We start from the raw sequence: 19207 nt of genomic DNA, 5'->3' as shown, positions 1-19207 counted from the left end.
TGTTTTCCCCTCGCAGTTTGTTTTTCCCTCTTCTTCTTCTTCTTCGTTGGTTATGAGGCACTTCCAGAATCCGAAGTAACCAATCAGAGTTAAAAAGTCGGAGGGAGCCGCTTGTTTACAGTGTTAACAAAAACCAGTCGTAAACGAAGACGGTTTTGTAATACCGCTACTTTGACAAGCCGCTTCGCCCTGGTGGAACATTGCAGGTTCACTTCTCGTCTCTTGCCTTCCACTTATTGAAGTGTCCTTGAGCCAAGATTGCTCCCAATGTATGGATAATGAGCCTCGTGTGGCGGCCTCCTCCATCGGGGGGGCCCTTCACATTCGGATAGTCCGGGATTTGGTTCACTTGAGAGAATTTGCCGTTCACATTCACTTCAGAGACCGGATCAAACCGCCTGGAAAATATCACGCGGTTACACCAGCTGCTGGTTTGGGGGCGCTGTCGCCCAAAACTGACCAGAGAGGAAGTAAAGTAGAAACATGGCTCATTGATTGGTCCGGACTGAAAGAAGGAAATCCCGCCGTTTTAGCCCGGGGTGGCTAGGCTAGTTAGCTCGTGGCTAATGGGTAGCTACAAGCAACCGTGATATAAAGTCTTCAGACCAGATATCCATTGAGAGTCTTTCTCTCATACTTCTTCCTCCCTTTTCCAACTTTTTCTTTCTGCGTCCGCTTGTCCCGATTCGCACGGTTAGCTTTGTTAGTTTACTACCCAGAATGCACTGCACTCTCCGTCACGTCCTCTCACTGCACCCACTGGAAAGGCGGTTTGCGGATCAGAGTTCATGACAGATTTTTCTGGTCTGGATTAGAATGGGAATCTGAACACGCTCATGCAGACTTGATATCATATGTAAACTTTGGTCCGAAAAAAAAAAAATCGGTTAGTTGGTATAGAAAGCAGCTGTTTCCATGAAACAGTCGCTCTGTTACTCTTTCACTGAGCTCTTGTTTACTGGGATGAGGAATGGCTCGTTAATCCTGAAGACATGATAAATCCGATTGTCAGTAATTTTAATATTGATCTAGCACACAAAGCAGGAGCGTCCTATTTCCTGGAACTCATCCATAGTTTCACTTGTCCCCCCCCCCCCCCCCCCCCCCTGTAATGCAGGTGATACCATGGCTTACCGGAAGGTGTCTGATGCCCAGGGCGGCCCGCTGGTCAGTGAGGTGTTGCACTGCTCTGGAGCGCTGGACCTGGACCTGGACCTGGACCTGGACCTGGACTGGGACCTGGACAAGGAGGAGCTACAAGAACCGGGACGAGTGCGGACCGCGTGCAGATGCAACATGTCGACTGCCAAAGATCTGGTAAGTGTAAACCCTGGATCAGCTTTTTGGGGGATTTTTTTTTAAACTTTCAAAAGCACAAAACGACGTGGAAAGTGCAAAAAGTGCATTAGAGGATTCAGGAGTGTCGCTTCTCCAGCAGCAGAACCATGGATGGTGTTAAAAAGTGCCTTAAATCCAGTTCACTCAACTGTGTGAAACCATTTAAAACTCCACAGGTGATAAAAGTTAACAGTAGTTTAAAACAGACCCTCTCAACCTAAACCACAACTATAAGTTAATGAATAAAAACCCATAATAAGAAATAAATCTAAAAACCAAACAGCATCTGTACTTAAGAGTAATTCCGCACTTATTCTATTTTTATTTTCTTTTTTATATATTTATTTATATATATATATATATATATATATATATATATATATATACTTGTCTATACACCCGTTTAATTATTATTGTCATTATTATTACTTAGTCATTGTTGTGGTTACTGTTATTTTCTAAAATCATTATTGCAATTACTTATCCTATTCATGTTTAATTTAATTTAATTATTATTATTAAATTTTTTTCTCTTTTCTTTTGTTGTTTACTTTTTACTTTACATTCGCAGTATTTCATTATATTACTGTCAGAGACTGTGTTCTATTGTTCTTGCTATTTTTATTGTTTAACAAAAAAAAAAAAAGATATATGTACAATATCCTATTGTATTTTTCAACCCAAAAAAGATGAATACAATTTTTTTTAAATAAAAATAAAAACCAAACAGCTAATTAATGAACTAAATCCTAAAGTCTGTTAAAGCGCCATCCGGTGGAGACAGAAAACGAAGAAAGTGCTTCATGAAGCTTCATTGGCCTCTCTAGTAAATCAATCATGGGTTTTTATGGTTTTCTTTAAAGGATTATTCATTGATTTGTTATTGATCCTTAGAGAAATTCAGCTTATTCAGCAGCATTCGTACACGACAATAAAAAGACAATACTGCCAAGTTAGTAACCATATTAACATTACAGTTGGTGTATAAATATTCTCAATCATCACAACCTATGAAAATGTGAAAATACAGTTCTTGCACATTTTACGGCAAAGTGATTTAAAGGGATTTGACGGGAACTAAGTTGTATGAACTACAAAGGCGGACAGACGTTCCACAACCGCGGCTCCCATTCTGCACGCTCGTCATTTTACGTGACTCGTCACTTGGAAATATTGGATTGTGTCACTTTAAACAGCGCCGACCTAAACGAGCGTCTGTCTGCATCTTTAACGGGGGTTTTTTCATGCGAAACGGCTCAAAAACTTCAGCACATATTTTTTGGGGGGGAAAAAAAAAAAGAAATCCTGTATTTAATGTAGCAGCGCCGGAAAGTGCAAAAGAGAGAAACTTCAGAAGACCGGAGTTACTCGGCTTTGAAGGACAGCAGCTTTAAATTGTGCCCGAGGTTCTGTATCAGTGATGGTTTTCTATCCCCGCAATGCTTCCGAAGCATCATTTATAACTCGACACCAAGCCTTAAGAATTTCCTCCCTTTTTCCATTTTCAGGCTGTTTTCTTCCATCACACTGATTTAGAGTTAGAAAGTTAATCCACTTGTGACTCTCGGAAAAAAAAAAAAAAGAAGCTCTAAGCTAGTGATGGTTCAGTTTTGTTTTTTTTTTTTTGTTATTTTCTTTTTGCCTCCAATAGAAATGTTTGTTTCACTTCACTGTGATCTGAAAAGACAAACAAACTCACACATTCATTGGTCTGACGTGATAAAGCTCCTTAACGTATAAAAAAAATCCATAAATTAGCCGCGTCGTTGTTTAAGTCACGGGGTTCAAATAGGTGAAAACAGAGGAAATTACCGTAATCTGCTGTCAGTTATAAGTTAAACAGATCCAAATTAAAAATGACACTGAGGTGTTGTTTAACTTCTCAGCTTCACTTCACTTGGCCGACAAACGGGAGTAGCTCAACGTTTCCACCGCAGGTTTCCCAGCCTTGATTCCTTTGGAACCCCCAAACAAACCGAGTGACTGATCTGTCGCTTGTTCGATAACACGCACACTTTCATAGACCTGCGGAAGCAAAAAACTCTGGAGTCCATGTATGGGGTTATATTTGTGCCAACATTCTGAGCGAGCGATGGGAAAATTTGAGGCCAAGAAATTAATTGTGCAAGCAACACTAATAGCATTTTGAGGAAATATTTAAATTGCGCAAAGAAAAACTTGAGATTGCGCTCAAAAATCATTTCTGCGCTCAGATTCTCTCTCTCTCTCTCTCTCTCTCTCTCTCTCTCTCATCTCTCTCTCTCTCTCTCTCTCTCTCTCTCACTCTCTCTCTCTCTCTCTCTCTCTCTCTCTCTCTCTCTCTCTCTCTCTGTCTCTGTCTCTCTCGCTCGCTCAAAATGTGCAAAGCCCAAATGTGACAGACACGGTTGTCCACCAATCACAGAAATTCGGGGCGGGCGGTGAACTCTGATTGGTTACTTCGGATTCTGGAAGTGCCTCATAACCAACGAAGAAGAAAAAGAAGAAGAAGAAGAAGAAGAAGCAAACTGCGAGGAAAACAGAAATAAGGAAAACTAAAGATAATGATCCTGGATTACATGTTTTCCCTCTCAGTTTGTTTTTCCCTCTTCTTCTTCTTCTTCTTCATTGGTTATGAGGAACTTCCAGAATCCGAAGAAACCAATCAGAATTCAACGCCCGCCCCGAATTTCTGTGATTGGTGGACAACCGTGAGAGAGAGAGAGAGAGAGAGAGAGAGAGAGAGAGAGAGAGAGAGAGAGGAGAGAGAGAGAGAGAGAGAGAGAGAGAGAGAGAGAGAGAGAGAGAGAGAGAGAGAGAGAGAGAGAGAGAGAGAGAGAGAGAGAGGAAGAGAGAGAGAGAGAGAGAGAGAGAGAGAGAGGAGAGAGAGAGAGAGAGAGAGAGAGAGAGAGAGAGAGAGAGAGAGAGAGAATCTGAGCGCAGAGAATGATTTTTTGAGCGCAATTGTCAAGTTTTTCTTTGCGCAATTTAAATATTTCCTCAAAATGCTATTGGTGCTACTTGCACAATTAATTTATTGGCGCTCAAATTTTCCCATCGCTCGCTCAGAATTTTTGGAATAAATATAACCCCATATCCATTGCAAAGGAAGAGTTTCTCAGCAAAAGTGTGCGCAGCCCAACAAATGCACAGTGACATTGCAGCTAAGCTATATTACAACAAATCATATTCATTGCCTCGTCTTGGTGTCCCGAGCACAAGCGTGGCGTTTGTTGCACTCGACACAAATGGGACGTGAAGCTAATGGGGAAGTCGTACTTTTTGCACATAAACCTCAGAATACTTGGCCATTGCTTGACCTGTTAATGGACCCTGACGACGATCGGAGCAGTGATTATCGTCGTCCTGTGACGATCGTGGAAATCTTGTCCGGGTTTCACCCGCAGTTTGAGAGAAATCTCAAACCCAAGTGAGCCGATGTGGGGGAAAGTCGTCAAATATCAACTGGATTCGTTCGCATCCAGACCGACCGGATCTTATTTGCCATTTCCTGTGAACCTCCAGGGTGTTCGGACCCCGGTCCTGACCCAGATCCCGAGCCTGATGGAGTCCATCCAGCAGTCCGTCTCAGTTTCGCACCCATGGGCGGTTCGAGCGACTCCAAGAGGACCCCGACTACATCTCCCACTTCACCAGGGCTCCGGCCCACAAAGGCCAACGACGACTCCACTGCTTCATACTCAGGTAATTCACATTCTCCACCGTTAAGCTTTGAGCTTTGAACTTTAAGCTTTGAGCTTTGAACTTTGAACTTTGAACTTTGAACTTTGAACTCCCCCTTCTGTCGATCGAGGGACCGGACCGGCTGTGTGCCAAACTCCTGTTCCTGCTCACACTTAGTCATACGTGGAGCGTTGCTTATGTTTGAGGTCAGGGACTCTGTAGCATGTAGCATGTAGCACGGCTCAGCGCTACCGGATGCACCGAACAGTTGAGCTAACATCGTAAAATGTAACGGGGTTCCATGATGCGCCGGAACGCATCGCTCAGTGCTGTCGGCTCCTGCAGTTAAAATCAGACACAGATTTTTCTCATTTCTGAAAACATTTGAAGCGAAAAATAAGATGAAAACTGTCGTTGAAAAGTTTAAAACGCCTGCGAGTTTGGCAGATTCCTCTGAGTACGATCTCTCCTGCAGAACAAGAACATCTGAACTTTTCTACCTGTTTCTCATGGGAGTCTGCAGGGGCCTTAACTCATTATTAATGTTTAAAAAAAAACTCAACCATGGACATCGCTTGTCCTCTTTTGTCTCTCTGCTGCTGATGCATGAGGTAGTGTAATACTCACTGAGCTTTTACTAGTAGGACAATGAGAGCTGTGTAGTATTGGACCAAATACCCGATATCGGTATCGGTACATCCCTATTATCTTGCACATGTTGAAGTAATCTTAAATAAAAGAGTACACGATGCATGTTGGATGTCAGTGTATGTTAATATGGAGCAGTTTGAGGAGATGTTGTAAATTGTCCGTCAATATTTACTGAACAGCACAAAAAAACACCAGAAATATAATATTACAATAATATGCAAACATATTGTAGCATTGTTAGCGGCTATGATAGAAAAATACTGAAATCAAATATCGAAATTAGGAAATGATGCTTACCATTTTGTGTTTGATTAATTTATAGGTTTATTTTATTTTGAAATGTCTTTGGTCTCCTGAAAAGGAAAAAAGAAATGATGTGTAGTCCCATTTTTAAACATGTATAGGTTTCGTCTGCTTTGTCATGGTTTGTGAAGCAGATCTACATATTCACATTTACTGCACATGTTTATTATATTACGAAACCAAAAAAAGTACTAATTACAATTAAACTCGTTTCATTACGTGTATGATTGATATGCCAGTGCAAATCTTGATTATGCAAAGTTTACTTAATGGGCTTTAGTGTTGTATTTAGTATTCAGAAATATAATTCACATTTATCTCAGCTCATGCCACAGTGGAAATATTATCCGGACGAGCGGTGGTGTCAGGATTGTGGCCGACCCAAAGTCAAGAGTTCAGTCTCCAGAAGAGTTCATCAACTTCGCGAAGCCTGAGGCGCTGAATCCAGTAGGACGAGGCAAAGTCCACAAAAACCTTTGGCACAGACGTGTGGTCGCAGCGTTTTGCTGTACACACAAAGGCCAAGCACTTTCAGAAAGTTGCGTTATCCTCCCGTTTCCATGGAGACGGAGTTGGAGTCATTTCCAATAAGAGTTGTTGCTGTATCGACAGAACCCCAAAACGCAATGGAGGTTTTGGGTTTTCGGACGCCGTCGACTTATCGTTTGCTTCCCGCCGTCTCGTCTTTCCACACAGGTACTTCTTTGCCGGATTGGGGATTTTCGTCCTGGGCGTCTTGATTGGCTGGTTCACTCACACGCCTTCGGTCAGAGCACCTGGAACACCTCCTGACAGCTCCGACCTGCTCGAGGAACTGCTGAGGGGAATCGAGGCCGACAAGATCAACATTCTGCACAGGTGAGCCGCAGTGCCGAAGGGCAAGGAAAGGCGTCGTCGTGGCGTTTGCTTTAAAATACATGGAAATCCACGCTGATTTCTCACGTGCAGTTTGCTTAAGCAGGCAGGCTAATCGGATTGTTTAGTTGGTGTGAATGCATGGCATGGCATTCACACTCTTGAGATTCTGTTTCTGTTTATTCTGTACGTTTTTCGAATCGCTAAAACTCTGGCAGTCTTCACCCGTTCGTCGCCATTCAAATATCAAATCGTGCAGCTTTTTCGGCATTTTACGGCTAAGTTCTAGCTTTTTGAAATCTCGTCAACTTTTTGAAATATTTCAACTTTTGTGCAACTTTTTTCCAATGTTGACGGATGGAGACATTTTTCACCTCGCTATAACTTCTTCGAATCTTCACCGATTTCGACCATTCAACTTTTAAACTGTTCAACTTTTTCAACTGTTGCAACTATTTCAACTTTTTGTAACATTTTCAACTGACACTTTTTCAACTTGTTTCAACTTTTTCAACTGTTTGACACTTTTTCAACTTTTTTAACTGTTTCAACTTTTTGAAACTTATTCAACTTTTTCCACTTTTTTCAACTTTTCCAACTTTTTTAACTTTTTCAACTATTTCAACTTTTTGTAACATTTTCAACTGACACTTTTTCTACTTTTTTAACTGTTTCAACTTTTTGAAACTTATTCAACTTTTCCCACTTTTTTTAACTTTTCCAACTTTTTTAACTTTTTCAACTATTTCAACTTTTTGAAACTTGTGAAACTTTTTGAAAATCATACCATTTTTTTGAAAATCGTGCCAATTTTTGGAAAATCCTGTAACTTTTTGAAAACCGTGCAAATTTTTTTTTTAATCGTGCAATTTTTGGAAAATTGTGTAACTTTTTAAAAATTGGGCAGTTTTTTGAAAATTGTGCATTACAGTTTGCCAGCAGCATTCACACTATCATGCATTTGCCACGGGAAATGCAGATCATCTAGTTTTGTTTGTGTTCATGTCTGTGATGATACAAAAGACTGGACCCAGAAACGCTCTGTTGCACGACGAAAATGAAAGGAAATTCTGCGTAATCGAGTCACAAGAATAGTAGCAGTCTCAGTGATTGTCAGTAATGTGGAAAATGTTTGAATTCAACTGATTTAAGGCCCACATGTTGCCTTTTTTGACATTGAGGAATGGTGTATTTTTTTCTCTCAACACAATGATATATATATTTTGATCTGGCAACTTTGAGGTTCTTTGTTTTTTTTTAAAAGAAGAGGTTTAGTCTTTCACGACTTCCACATGACCGCGATGCCTGATCATGCCTGTAGAGGGCAGTGGTGTTGTCATATCAGGATGGAGTTAGCGCGGCGTACAGCACCGCGGTCAAGCTGCAGCAGAATCTTCGCGGCAGGTTCCAGCATATCCACGCTGGCTTTTCTCTCCGCCTCACCCGCTCCTCCGTTCTGAAGGAAGCTGCCGGAAACGTATTTATTTTGCACGACGTGTCCAGTTGTCGGTCATTTTCACGGCCTCTGGTTCGATTCCCGGTCCAAACGTAGAAAGAAAAGTATTTCTATTCTCTTCAATCGAAACAGTCTTGTAGTCAGCGGTGTCTGATTTTCTCTGTGATGCAACGCTCGCACCACGCCTCAATTTTCTCCACGAGACGAGAGAAAAAAAAACAAGTGTGTTTGGTGTTTTAACAGGGTGCTGGTTAAGGAAATGACTGTTTTGCCTGTGTGAAACAAGCCAAAACACTTTCCTTTCTGTCTTTTCTTTTCTTTTTTCTTTTTTTTTTTTCTCAAAGTATGTTTGAGAGCTCGGCCTGTCAAACCCTTAATTCATCATAACAGCCTGTTGGCGCTTACAAATGTACCTGGGCGTGTTTCTGCTCTCACCGGCTGGAATCGGCTTTTTATGTGGTGCGAAAGGGAGACGGTGGAACATAAAATATTAATTCTGATGAAGAAACGCCAAGAAGAAAGGGTGAAAGCGAGACAGTGCTGTTTTTGTCAGGTGAGTTCAGTGATTTTAATGGAATTGTAGGGAAAAAAGAGTTGTCAACGTCACACTTTGATGCCCCTTTAGTCTAAAAATTGTCATTTACACTTGCAACCTTTAAGAGAGAGAAGCAGATAAAGACTCTCCGCCAGGTATCAAGTCTTTTTTTTTTAACATTGCCTCTTTTTTTTTTTTTTTTTTTTTTCCCCCCCCGCAAACCTCAGTCAACCTGAACGTTGTTCTTTCCAAGCCAAAGGATCATGGGATGCCTGAGTCTACGTGTCTGTGTGAGATAACTGGCTTTGCAACTGAACTGAGACGATCACGTCTCCATGGTTTCCTCTCTCTGAGTTCTCCTCACGTTCTACCGTTTATTCTCCCACATTGATGATTCTGGGTGCTGGAAACACCCACAGTCCTTCCATTCATGGCTAACAGAGCTACACACACACACACACACACACACACACTCGATCGCAACCATCTGTGTGCATGAGGGGGTTTACGTTTCTGTACCTGGACGGCAAACAGAAGCAACAATGACGTTAAATGGTTGTTGTTTTTTTTTACTCCTACGCGTTCTCAGTAATAGGTATTTTATTTGTACTCTGAGCTTTGACCTTTCGTTGACACTTTGGCCTCGTTTACACGACGGCGTTTCATTGAAAATGCGTGAAAACACATCGTCTTTTTCCGTTTTTATCCATCGTTTCATGAATGAAAGTGATGCCAAACACTCACACGAGTGCAGAACGACTATTTATACTGTAGCCATGGCGAGCACGCACAGTACTGATGCCAAGCGTTGTCAGAAAGGACCCCCTCCCCCCCCCCCATTTACACAATGAGTTGGAGCTTTTTCAAACAGTTCCCATTTTTAAAAGTCCCTTTTTCCCGCTCCAAGCACCATTATCGTGCGAACAGACACCAAGGACGTAACAAAAGTTTTGTGTTTTCCCGTGAAAACATTGTCGAGTAAAGTTTAGTTGGAGCAGCACAGTTTGTTTGTTTTTGTTTTTTTTGGTTTCGGTTTTTTGAAAACTGAAACAAGCCAGGGAGAGAGAGGACAGACTTTTCTTCACTTCTGGGGCGTCGTTCCAGGTACGACTGGAAAAACCTTGAGAAAGTGAAATGTACATAATATGAGCCCTTGAACAAAGACATTAAAGTTTCATCCCGTGCACCTCACAGCTTTTCTCTACAATAATTGTATTTGTACTTTTGGTGAAAATAAGAATTAAGTCTGGCCACAGAGGGACACGTCAAAGTCTTTCCACCATTTCAGGGGCTCAGTGCAGCAGGGCTGTTACAGAACCTGAAAGTATGTGAGAACGTTCTCCTGGATCCAACAGTCACTTTCATTTTTGCTTGTCAAACATACCTAACCAGCTGTACTGGGAATCCTGAGAATTACTGTTGAGGAATCATGGAGACAAAAGTCATTTTTCTTTTTTTTTAAAAGTCCTAGTGAAATGAAACTTCGACCTCCAAAACACTCTGGCTGCCGCTTCAAGGATCCTTTTTATGCTAACTGGCCGAAGGGTAAAATGTTAAAACACGGCAATCTGCGAGAAAATAGCCGATAAACGGCGCTATTTCCTCTGCTGGGCGGAGCTTCTGACAATAATAGAGTGACATCACGAGTTGTGCACACATCCAAGTTGTGTTTACATTATGGAGGATCAGAGTTTTGACCACGAAGAGGCTGAATTTAACCATATTTCATCATCGTCGTCATTTCAAACCCAGTGATTGATGAGGAAGACACAGAAGGTGGTTCTGCCATCGGTGACCCCGTCTGGAACATGTTTGAGGAAGCAGAAGACGCTTCGTCCTCCATTCGTCCTCGTCTCCTCGCCTCAGCAGCCGCCACTTTTCACCTTTGAGGCTTTGAGGCTCCTGACTTTTGGCAGAACGACCGGCTTCCTGGATCCAACACGTCGAAGCGCTTTTCCCACTGCGGAATCACCGAAGATGAGTCCAGGTGTTACTTGATCGTCTACTAGCCGCCCGAGCTAGCAGCTCCAGCTAGCCGCTAGCTAGCCGCTCCCGCCGCCCGTGCTCCTTTTCTCCTCTCTTCCAGGCTCAATCTTTCGTCAAGGCTCATAAAATGCCGACTATAACTTCAAAACACTGTAAAAACTTTGATATTAAAGAGGGAAACAAGCCGATATAAACACAACAGATCGAGATCTGCACAACTCGTGATGTCACGCCCACGAAGAAGAAGGATTCCCCTGATTTCGTCGGCTGGAGATTCAAAATTCAAATAACTTTGTTACACGACAACAGTGGTGGGGCAGAGTCGGAGGAACCTTAGAAGTCGTAGCCCAACTATCGTTTTTTGCAAAGTAGTGTTTTACATTTCACTAGGACTTTAAATGTCAAATCAGTGCTCATGGTGGAAAACTGATTAATAGAGACGTTGAGTAATATTTACTATGTAATCTATTCAACCCTTGGACGCACAACCTACCAGTACCTACACTCTTCCACAAGTGGGGTCGAAAATGACCCCAATTCAAGTCAATGCGTTTTTGCAATACTGGGTGGTTGTTCTTCAAAATCTTTAAAACGAGGAGTTGTAATATTTTTCAGATTCCAGGTATTCCTCATAAAACATTGTCAGACTGCTGACATCACATGTTGTAAGTGGGACAGTATTGACAGTCAAAGTTACATCAGATGTATACGATGACATCATGGTATGTAAGTAGGACTGTCAGAGTTGCTAGAAGATTCCACAGGAACTGCTTGGGGTCATTTTTGACCCCACTTGTGGAAGAGTGGGGTCGTGATACAAAAACTGCCATTTCTTAAAATCAATGAAAAAATAAAAATGCAAATGGCCTCATGTCACAAACATGTTTTATGAGGAATACCTAGAATATGAATATATGACCACTTTTTGTTTTAAAGATGTTGAAGAATTACAACCCCTGGGGTCATTTTTGACCCCGTGTGTGCATCGAAGGGTTAAAAATAATTTAGGCCTTTATTTTTTGTTAGCGATGCACATGATATCACTATCAGCCCGAGGCGGTGTGTACTAAGTGTGAGGCACTTTAGTGGACGGAGGGGGGGGGGGGGGGCAGTGACGGGCGCCCGTCGTTAGCGGTGTGACAGGCCGACTGCTTTGAGTGCGGTAGTGGAATGTAGTCACTCCGCGTTTGACGGGATCCCACAGGGACCGGCGGCGGCGGCGTCCCGTCAGCAGACTCCACTCACAGTGTCGTTACGCTAACGTGTCCCCCATCTGTCCCGGCTGATCGTCTCTCTCGGGACCGGAGCAGCTGCCCTTTCAGCCAACGACGCTCGTTGTCCCGGGACAAACCTCGACCCATCTCATGCTCGGCAAAGCACGATTGACTCGAAACACGTCACATGGGAGCAGGAGCCTTTGGGGGTCACACACACACACACACACACACACACACACACACACACACACACACACACACACACACACACACTAAAAAAAAGCAGGGTGATTACAAGCACAATACGCTGTGATGATGATATAAAATTGTTGATCGTATATCGTGCAGAGAGAGAATTATAGTGTGGATATGATAATTATGGTACCGTGTTGCTGTGTTGCTTACAAATAATGTTTCAAACTTTGGAACGTATTTAACAAATTTACATTTAATCTGTTAATATACTATTTATGTTATATTTACGATATACCATTACTAAAATGATTTATCTGTCAGTGGTGTTTACAAAGCTCTTTTTGTGGATGGAGATGATTTGTTCTGCTGGAATTTTCATTTTACCTTCGCCGACAAACGTTGGGCAGGAAGGTTACGTGTTCGTCTGTGTGTTTATTGATTTGTATGCGTTTTATAAACTTTTCATAAAAAACTACTCACCCGAATTGCATGAACTCTTCAGGGATGATTTGTCATCATCCAAGGACCAATCTATTGGATTTTGAGAAGTCAATAGTCAACCAATTCTGAATAATTCCCAAATAACTGATAAAAAAACAGTCCCACCCTAGCTACATGAGCTAAATTGTAAAAGTACATACTTATATTATCAGTTTTTGCAGTGTTAGGCTTCGTTTATGCAACATAATTTGAGGTGAAAACACATTGGTTTAGTATTTTTGTTTCAGGAATTGTTATGCGATTTTGAAAACAATGTAGTAATCATGCCAGACCACAAGAGGGTGCTGTTGTTTGTTTGTGTGATGAAACTGCACGCGCGCATGCTCAACAAACAATCAAACATGAATTCAAAGGTGAATACTCAGACATTCGTATGGACGCCCAAAAGGAGCAAAATTACAATTTTAAACACTTTAAATGTTCAATCAACTCCAACTTTATGATAAAATACAGCCACTGTTAATATTTTGTTCGTACATTTATCATTGTTTTTATTCTTTACTATTCATTGCTGTTGTACCAGTGAGAGATGATCTCATCTCTTGTGTTTTTATTTATTTATTATAGTTTAGTTATGTCAGGGTAAAGCTCGCCAACCTATTCTTTGCCCTATTTACACTTCAAAGAAGCAGAGCTCCTTTTCGAAAAACTGGATTGAGTCCAAATCCCTCGAAGACGCTTTTTCACTGCTCGCATCTCGACCCGTCTCACAATTCTCTCCTGCTAATTACACCAGCGTGATAAACTCCGAGGCCGAGCGACGGAGGAGGGAATTTAATGCCCCCCTGTTTTCACTACATACACTACGATCCCAGGCGGACGTGAAATGTGAGCAAATGCAGGTTCTCGGTCTCCGGGGGGGGGGGGGGGGGTTTGGTGGTAATCCTCCCAGGTTCTGCTGGGAACGTGATGTGTTCAGGTGACACGTCACGTAACTTTATACTGATAGAGAGGAGGATTATAACTACTTTTGACTTCCAGAGAGGGTCTGAAGGTGAACTTATTTCGCTTAATCTTGTACAAAATACAAGTAAAGCATCTACAAATTGAAACGGGGGGGGGAAAAAAAATCTTGCTCATAACTGATCACAGCATCAAGGATGTCAATGTAGAGAAGATTTGTGTTTTCTTTGCCATTCCTGAAAAAAAGTAGATGCAAGTGACCTTTAAGGAAACAGCAAATTCATGTCTGTGTGCTTTTATTCTGAAAACAGTCAACAGCACCCTCTAATGGTCCAACAGGAAAACAACATTGTTTTCAGCATGTGCGCTTTCCATTTGAACGGACATCCTTTTTTTTTTTTTAAATCTCACTGTGTGAAATGCCAAACATCTCAAACAAGAAAGCACGACGGTGCATCTTCACTAGAAACGCTGAGTCGTGGAAACTGGATCCTTCAGTTCATCCAAAACAAGTCGGACTAAGACTCGTGTGGAGTTTGCAAAGAAAAAATTTCAAGGCTTTTGCTTCACTGTTATGACAGAGTCAACATAGAAATGTTTTCATATCAGCTCATTGTAATGTCACTTTTTTATTTGCCGAGCACGTTGATGAATTTGAAAAAAAAAAAAAGATTTCCTAAGAAATGACATGAAATATCGACCTTCATCCCGAAAGTTTATCTCTGAGCTTCAAAGTTAAAGCAGCTGCAGGCAGGCGCTGTGCACTGATAGGATCTGATAAACATTGTAAACGACATTCCCAGTGCCAGATTTATTTACATTTTTTTTTGCATGGAGTTGTTTTAAAACAACACATTTTAAATGCACGGTGTTTTACCAGTTAAAGGATTCTGTCCAAATAACTGTTTGTTTGTTTGCTTGTATGGCTTTTCTTTCTTCCCCCCTGATTTTCTCCAGTCATTCTGGATACCACCAACATTTTAAAATACGTATGTGAGAGTGGATTTCTCTCCAAACAGTCACTCCGATGAGTCGTTAGGACCAAATCAAATGACGAAGACGTGAGTTTTGACTCCAGATTAACTTTGCATTTCCGCGCGCCGCTGTCCCGGTGTCGAGACGTGACCAGCGGATTGGTTCACTGATTACCTGGTCGGCTCTCTGGAACTGCGTCAATCAGTGAAATCAGCAGCTTTCAATGCTGATTGCGCGGATTTGTTGGCCGCCGCGGCACAAACACTCGTCTGCACCAGACCCGTGTGGAACATTTCCAGGGGCCTGTTTGCGACGTTTTCACACTTTTCTGACGTGACGCCTCGCGTTGCCACATCGTGTGACGATAGCCTGGATCATAGATGATAGACGTGCAAAATAAAACATGACCATATCGCGATATTGGCAAGCATATTGAAAATCAATTCTGGCGGTTTAAGCCGTGGGACTGATTGATGGAGTCAAATGCTTCTTTTCCCTCTGTAAGTAATTTTTTGATAAAGCACTTTTCATGAAAATAACAATATCAAAATAAAAAAAAATAAAAAATCTGTACAAAGTGCTGTACATAAAAAAAAAAAAAATTTGCAACTTTTTGAAAACCCTGGAATTCCATTTAGACAGTTGATGGAACCACGTTTCTTCCTCGGTGTCTTAACTCAGCGTCCATATTCCTCCTGGACAGTTTTACTTTGACGGTCAGCGTAGTAACAATCCACCTTTGTTTGTTTGTTTTTTGTTTTTTTTTAAACTTAATTTTTATTGAAATGTTTCAGTTTTCACAGTTACAGTGTCAGGGAAAAACAAATATACAAAATCTATCCATCTGTATTCAACCAAAGTCTCTATTGTCCAGCGGTGGCGCTGTCCTCTTCTGTCCTCTTCTGTCCTCCTGAAATCACTCCATTTTTTCCACTTTTCTTCAAATTGAGACTCCTGTAATCTTAGTTTGTGAGCGAGTCTCTCCATTACAAATATTTCCTCAACAACACGTAACCACCGCTCCACTTTGTACCACAATCTGGTAAATCACTTTCCTGCTTGCTGTTATTAATATCTTAAACAGATATACGTCTTCTCTTTGTATCACATTACGAGTTACGTTTCCCAAATACAGCATCTTACAAGTTTTGGGGAACTGACATCCTATTACTTTTTGTAAACTCTGCCATATTTGTTCCCAATTACACCTGTAGTTTGTGACGGGACCAGAATATACGTGTGTGATCTGCATCAACGTGTCCACACCGTCTCCAACATGGTCGTTGTGCTGACGCCACTTTTGTCCTTATTTTTGGAGTTATGAAAAATCGAACGATATTTTTCCAACTAAATTCCCGCCAAACCCCGGAGCCGGTGGCCGTGGACTGTGATTTACACATAACGAACCATTCCTCTTCTGTTATTTATTCATTTAGCTCTCTTTCCCATTTTCTTTGATGTATAGAGAGGAATATCGATATCGTAGATATCGATAGCGTTCATTTTCCTTTAGTCCCAATTTTTCCTCGAGTCTCTCAAAACCCTGCAGCTTCCCCCACCTTGGTTTGTTTTATTCATCTAGTTTCTCAACAAAAACTACCAACAGCGCCACCTCGTGGCCGAACGTGCACAAATACATCGTATTCAGTGTTTCTGGCAGCTTAACACAGTGGTTCTCAATTATTTTCTGTCACGCCCCCCCTAGAGGACAGAATTTTTTTCAGCGACCCCCCCCCCCCCATATTGTACTACCATTGAGAACTTGATAATATTTATTTATCTGTATAAACCACTGTATGAGTTGCTGGCACCAGCATTCTGCATACAATCGCCTGATTATCAAAATAAATCTGCTATGGTGTGAGGGTTTTTTGCACCTTGCGATGTGGTGGACAACTTTGTAAGAGGCTAACAGGCTCTTTTGTTTACTGATGCCGCGCTGACGAAATGACCGGCTTGTTGGCGACACTCATGGAGTTTACCATGAAAAAACTCCAGTGGCTTACTGACATAACGGGTGTATGGACTCCAGGTGTATGGTGTATGGCCTCCAGGTGTATGGTGTATGGTCTCCAGGTGTATGGTGTATGGCCTCCAGGTGTATGGTGTATGGTCTCCAGGTGTATGGTGTATGGCCTCCAGGTGTATGGTGTATGGTCTCCAGGTGTATGGTGTATGGCCTCCAGGTGTATGGTGTATGGCCTCCAGGTGTATAGTGTATGGCCTCCTGGTGCCGTCTTCATTTATTTGGTTTCATGCTCCGCTGCCAGAGTTTTTAGGCATAAAACACAAACGGGTGTTTCCTGGTTCCCGACGTGTTCACGGTAAACCCAAGGCATCGTCATATCTCCTGCTCTTACTAGCTTTATGTTTACTCTCACCTGTTTTCTTTTCCTCTGACGCCTCATCCTTTTTTCTTTTCACTCCTGTCAGAAACTTCTCCACCTCTCCTCCTCCTCCTCCGACAGCTCTGTACACCGGTGTTCATGTGTAGTACTTCTTCTTCTCTACTGGTTGAACAGGCAGCCTGTTGATTAGTTTGAGCACTGCTGCCACCTAGTGGCTGGAGGCCCTTTTTTTAAATTGTTCAAGCATGAATAAAGACACTAATACTGAAAGTCGCGCCCGCCTCGCGCCCCCCTGACACCCCACCACGCCCCCCCAGGGGGGCGCGCCCCACCATTTGAGAAGCACTGGCTTAACAAGAGGTGATGGTAACGTCATGGTAAGTCCACGGTGTTCTCAGCGGTACGAAGAGCATTCTGATGTCGCGTCTTTCTGGAACCCCGAATCACCCAAGTAGAATCAAAAGGCTTCTGACGGTTAGCTGAAAGTAGCGGCACTTATATTACCAACCTTTTGCTTTCATGTTCCAACAATCCAGAGAGGTTTTGCTGCCACGGGCTAAAAAATAATCCCATTTTCTTTCACGTATTTCCAGAATGTCCTCCTGTCAGCATGGGTTGTGGTTTCCTTGTACCCTTTGCAGTAACATGTACGTGTGTTGTACACATGCACTAGGCAAGTGTCTTGAAATTCTCTTTGCGTGGATGAAAGTGAAGCGACACGGTGGCTGTGTGACACCAATAAAAGTCTGTTTTTTTTTCCAACAATGCCAGGCCGTAAGCAGCAATATGAGGTCTAATGAACAAACGCATGGACATGATAGAATAAAGAAGAAAAAAACACCGGTACTGAGGCATTAACCAATTTGTTGTTGTTGCATTTGTATTATTCCAGTGTTCAGCGTGGCGGAGTTTGACGGTTCAACTGCAGAGGATATTTTATACATGTGAAGACGATTCCTGGCTAATACAAAGCCATCAGCGGGAGTCGAGAGGATGCGACGAGGGGAACGAGAGACACAAATTATTGTGGGAGATAAGAAATATACAGAGAGTGGGTGTCTCTGAATGTAGCACACAGGCGAGGGAACTGGTTGTGCAGCAACGCTGTGTGGTACCAGAGCAGCATGTTGGGCCAATTATTTCAAATGACTCTTTATTTATACGGTATATTTCTGGCATTAATACACTTTTTAAGTCGGCTTTTTAGAGATGCTGTATGCAGAGGACTAAATAAATGCCTCGTAAGAAGATTGTGACGCGTAAAAGGAATGGCTTTGTGTGTTTACTTAACCTATTTGAGAGTAATCATAGTTACTCTGGCAATCAGAGTAGCCAGTCTTTCTTCGGTTTCCTGTGACATGGATTCAAGGTGAGCGCTCAGGGACTGGAGTCATGTGACCACACTGAAATATATAGGTGCGTGTCATCTGCGTGGGTATGATGGGACAGGATGATAGGAGACGCCTGAACTCAGCAAAATGTAGATTATTATTGACCAGATAGATTATTACTCATTATTAGAAGTTTGCACATTCGTATAGGTGTATTTATTAATTTGTTTGCGTGTATGTGTGATTTGTCGTGATCCGCATGATGGATTGTGAGAAAACCTCCCATATAACGCAGATGAGAGAGGCTCAATCAGCGTCTGTTGCCGTGGAGACGCTTCCCTGCTCTGTGTTTCGCACCGCGATGTCGCTACCTGACCAGTTAGCTAGTTAGCGTCGATAAGAGCTAAGGGCTATCAAGCTAGCAATGCTAACTCGGTTCCTGCAAGCAAATGTGGCGTTGGCGAAGGCCTGCGCTCTACCGAGTGTAGCTCTAGACACCCACTGTGGCGAAGTCGATGGTTTCTTGTAGATTTGAAGCAAATCTGGCCCGGTGCCAGTACATCCTGGCCACGGCTCCAGGCTGTCGGGCAGAATGTTCTGATCGAAGACGGTGGTTTTGGAGGCATGTGTCGGAATCCAGTCTGAATTGTTTTTAAAAAAGATTGTTTTGCTTCATAAAACTGTGAATCTGACAAAAAAAAAAAAAAAAACAACCCTTTGAATGATTTTTCTGCCAAAAATGGAAGATTTGATCTGGGCCCGGGGATACTTAATGCTGAAGCATCCAGGTTAGGCTTTTTTCGGAAATGGTTTTATTACTGCAGTTCTTAAAGCCTGGGGAGAATCATTCATTGTCTGCAATGCGTTTAGAGCTACGCAGTCGAACAACATTTTCAAAAGAGCTTGTCGGCGGCGTGTCACTCGGCGTGTTGGATTTAAAGTGCGAAACA

General features: G+C 42.3%; 1 protein-coding gene across 1 annotated transcript in view; it reads left to right on the top strand.

Moving 5' to 3' along the window:
* Positions 1-1125: 1125 nt before the first annotated feature.
* naaladl2 (N-acetylated alpha-linked acidic dipeptidase like 2) overlaps positions 1126-19207 on the top strand; it is a gene marked incomplete at both ends in the record, with an annotated part of 270383 nt that continues 252301 nt past the window's right edge. Inside the window, 6 exon segments of the mRNA XM_080506621.1 lie at positions 1126-1267; positions 1270-1317; positions 4843-4877; positions 4879-4914; positions 4916-5022; positions 6652-6813. Of these exon segments, the coding sequence (XP_080362747.1) occupies positions 1126-1267; positions 1270-1317; positions 4843-4877; positions 4879-4914; positions 4916-5022; positions 6652-6813 (530 nt within the window).

Source organism: Blennius ocellaris (genome assembly GCF_963422515.1).
Source record: "Blennius ocellaris genome assembly, chromosome: 12".
NCBI classification, from domain to species: Eukaryota; Metazoa; Chordata; class Actinopteri; order Blenniiformes; family Blenniidae; genus Blennius; species Blennius ocellaris.
The sequence above is the reverse complement of the archived record's forward strand: the minus strand, read 5'-3'. Positions and strand labels throughout refer to the sequence as shown.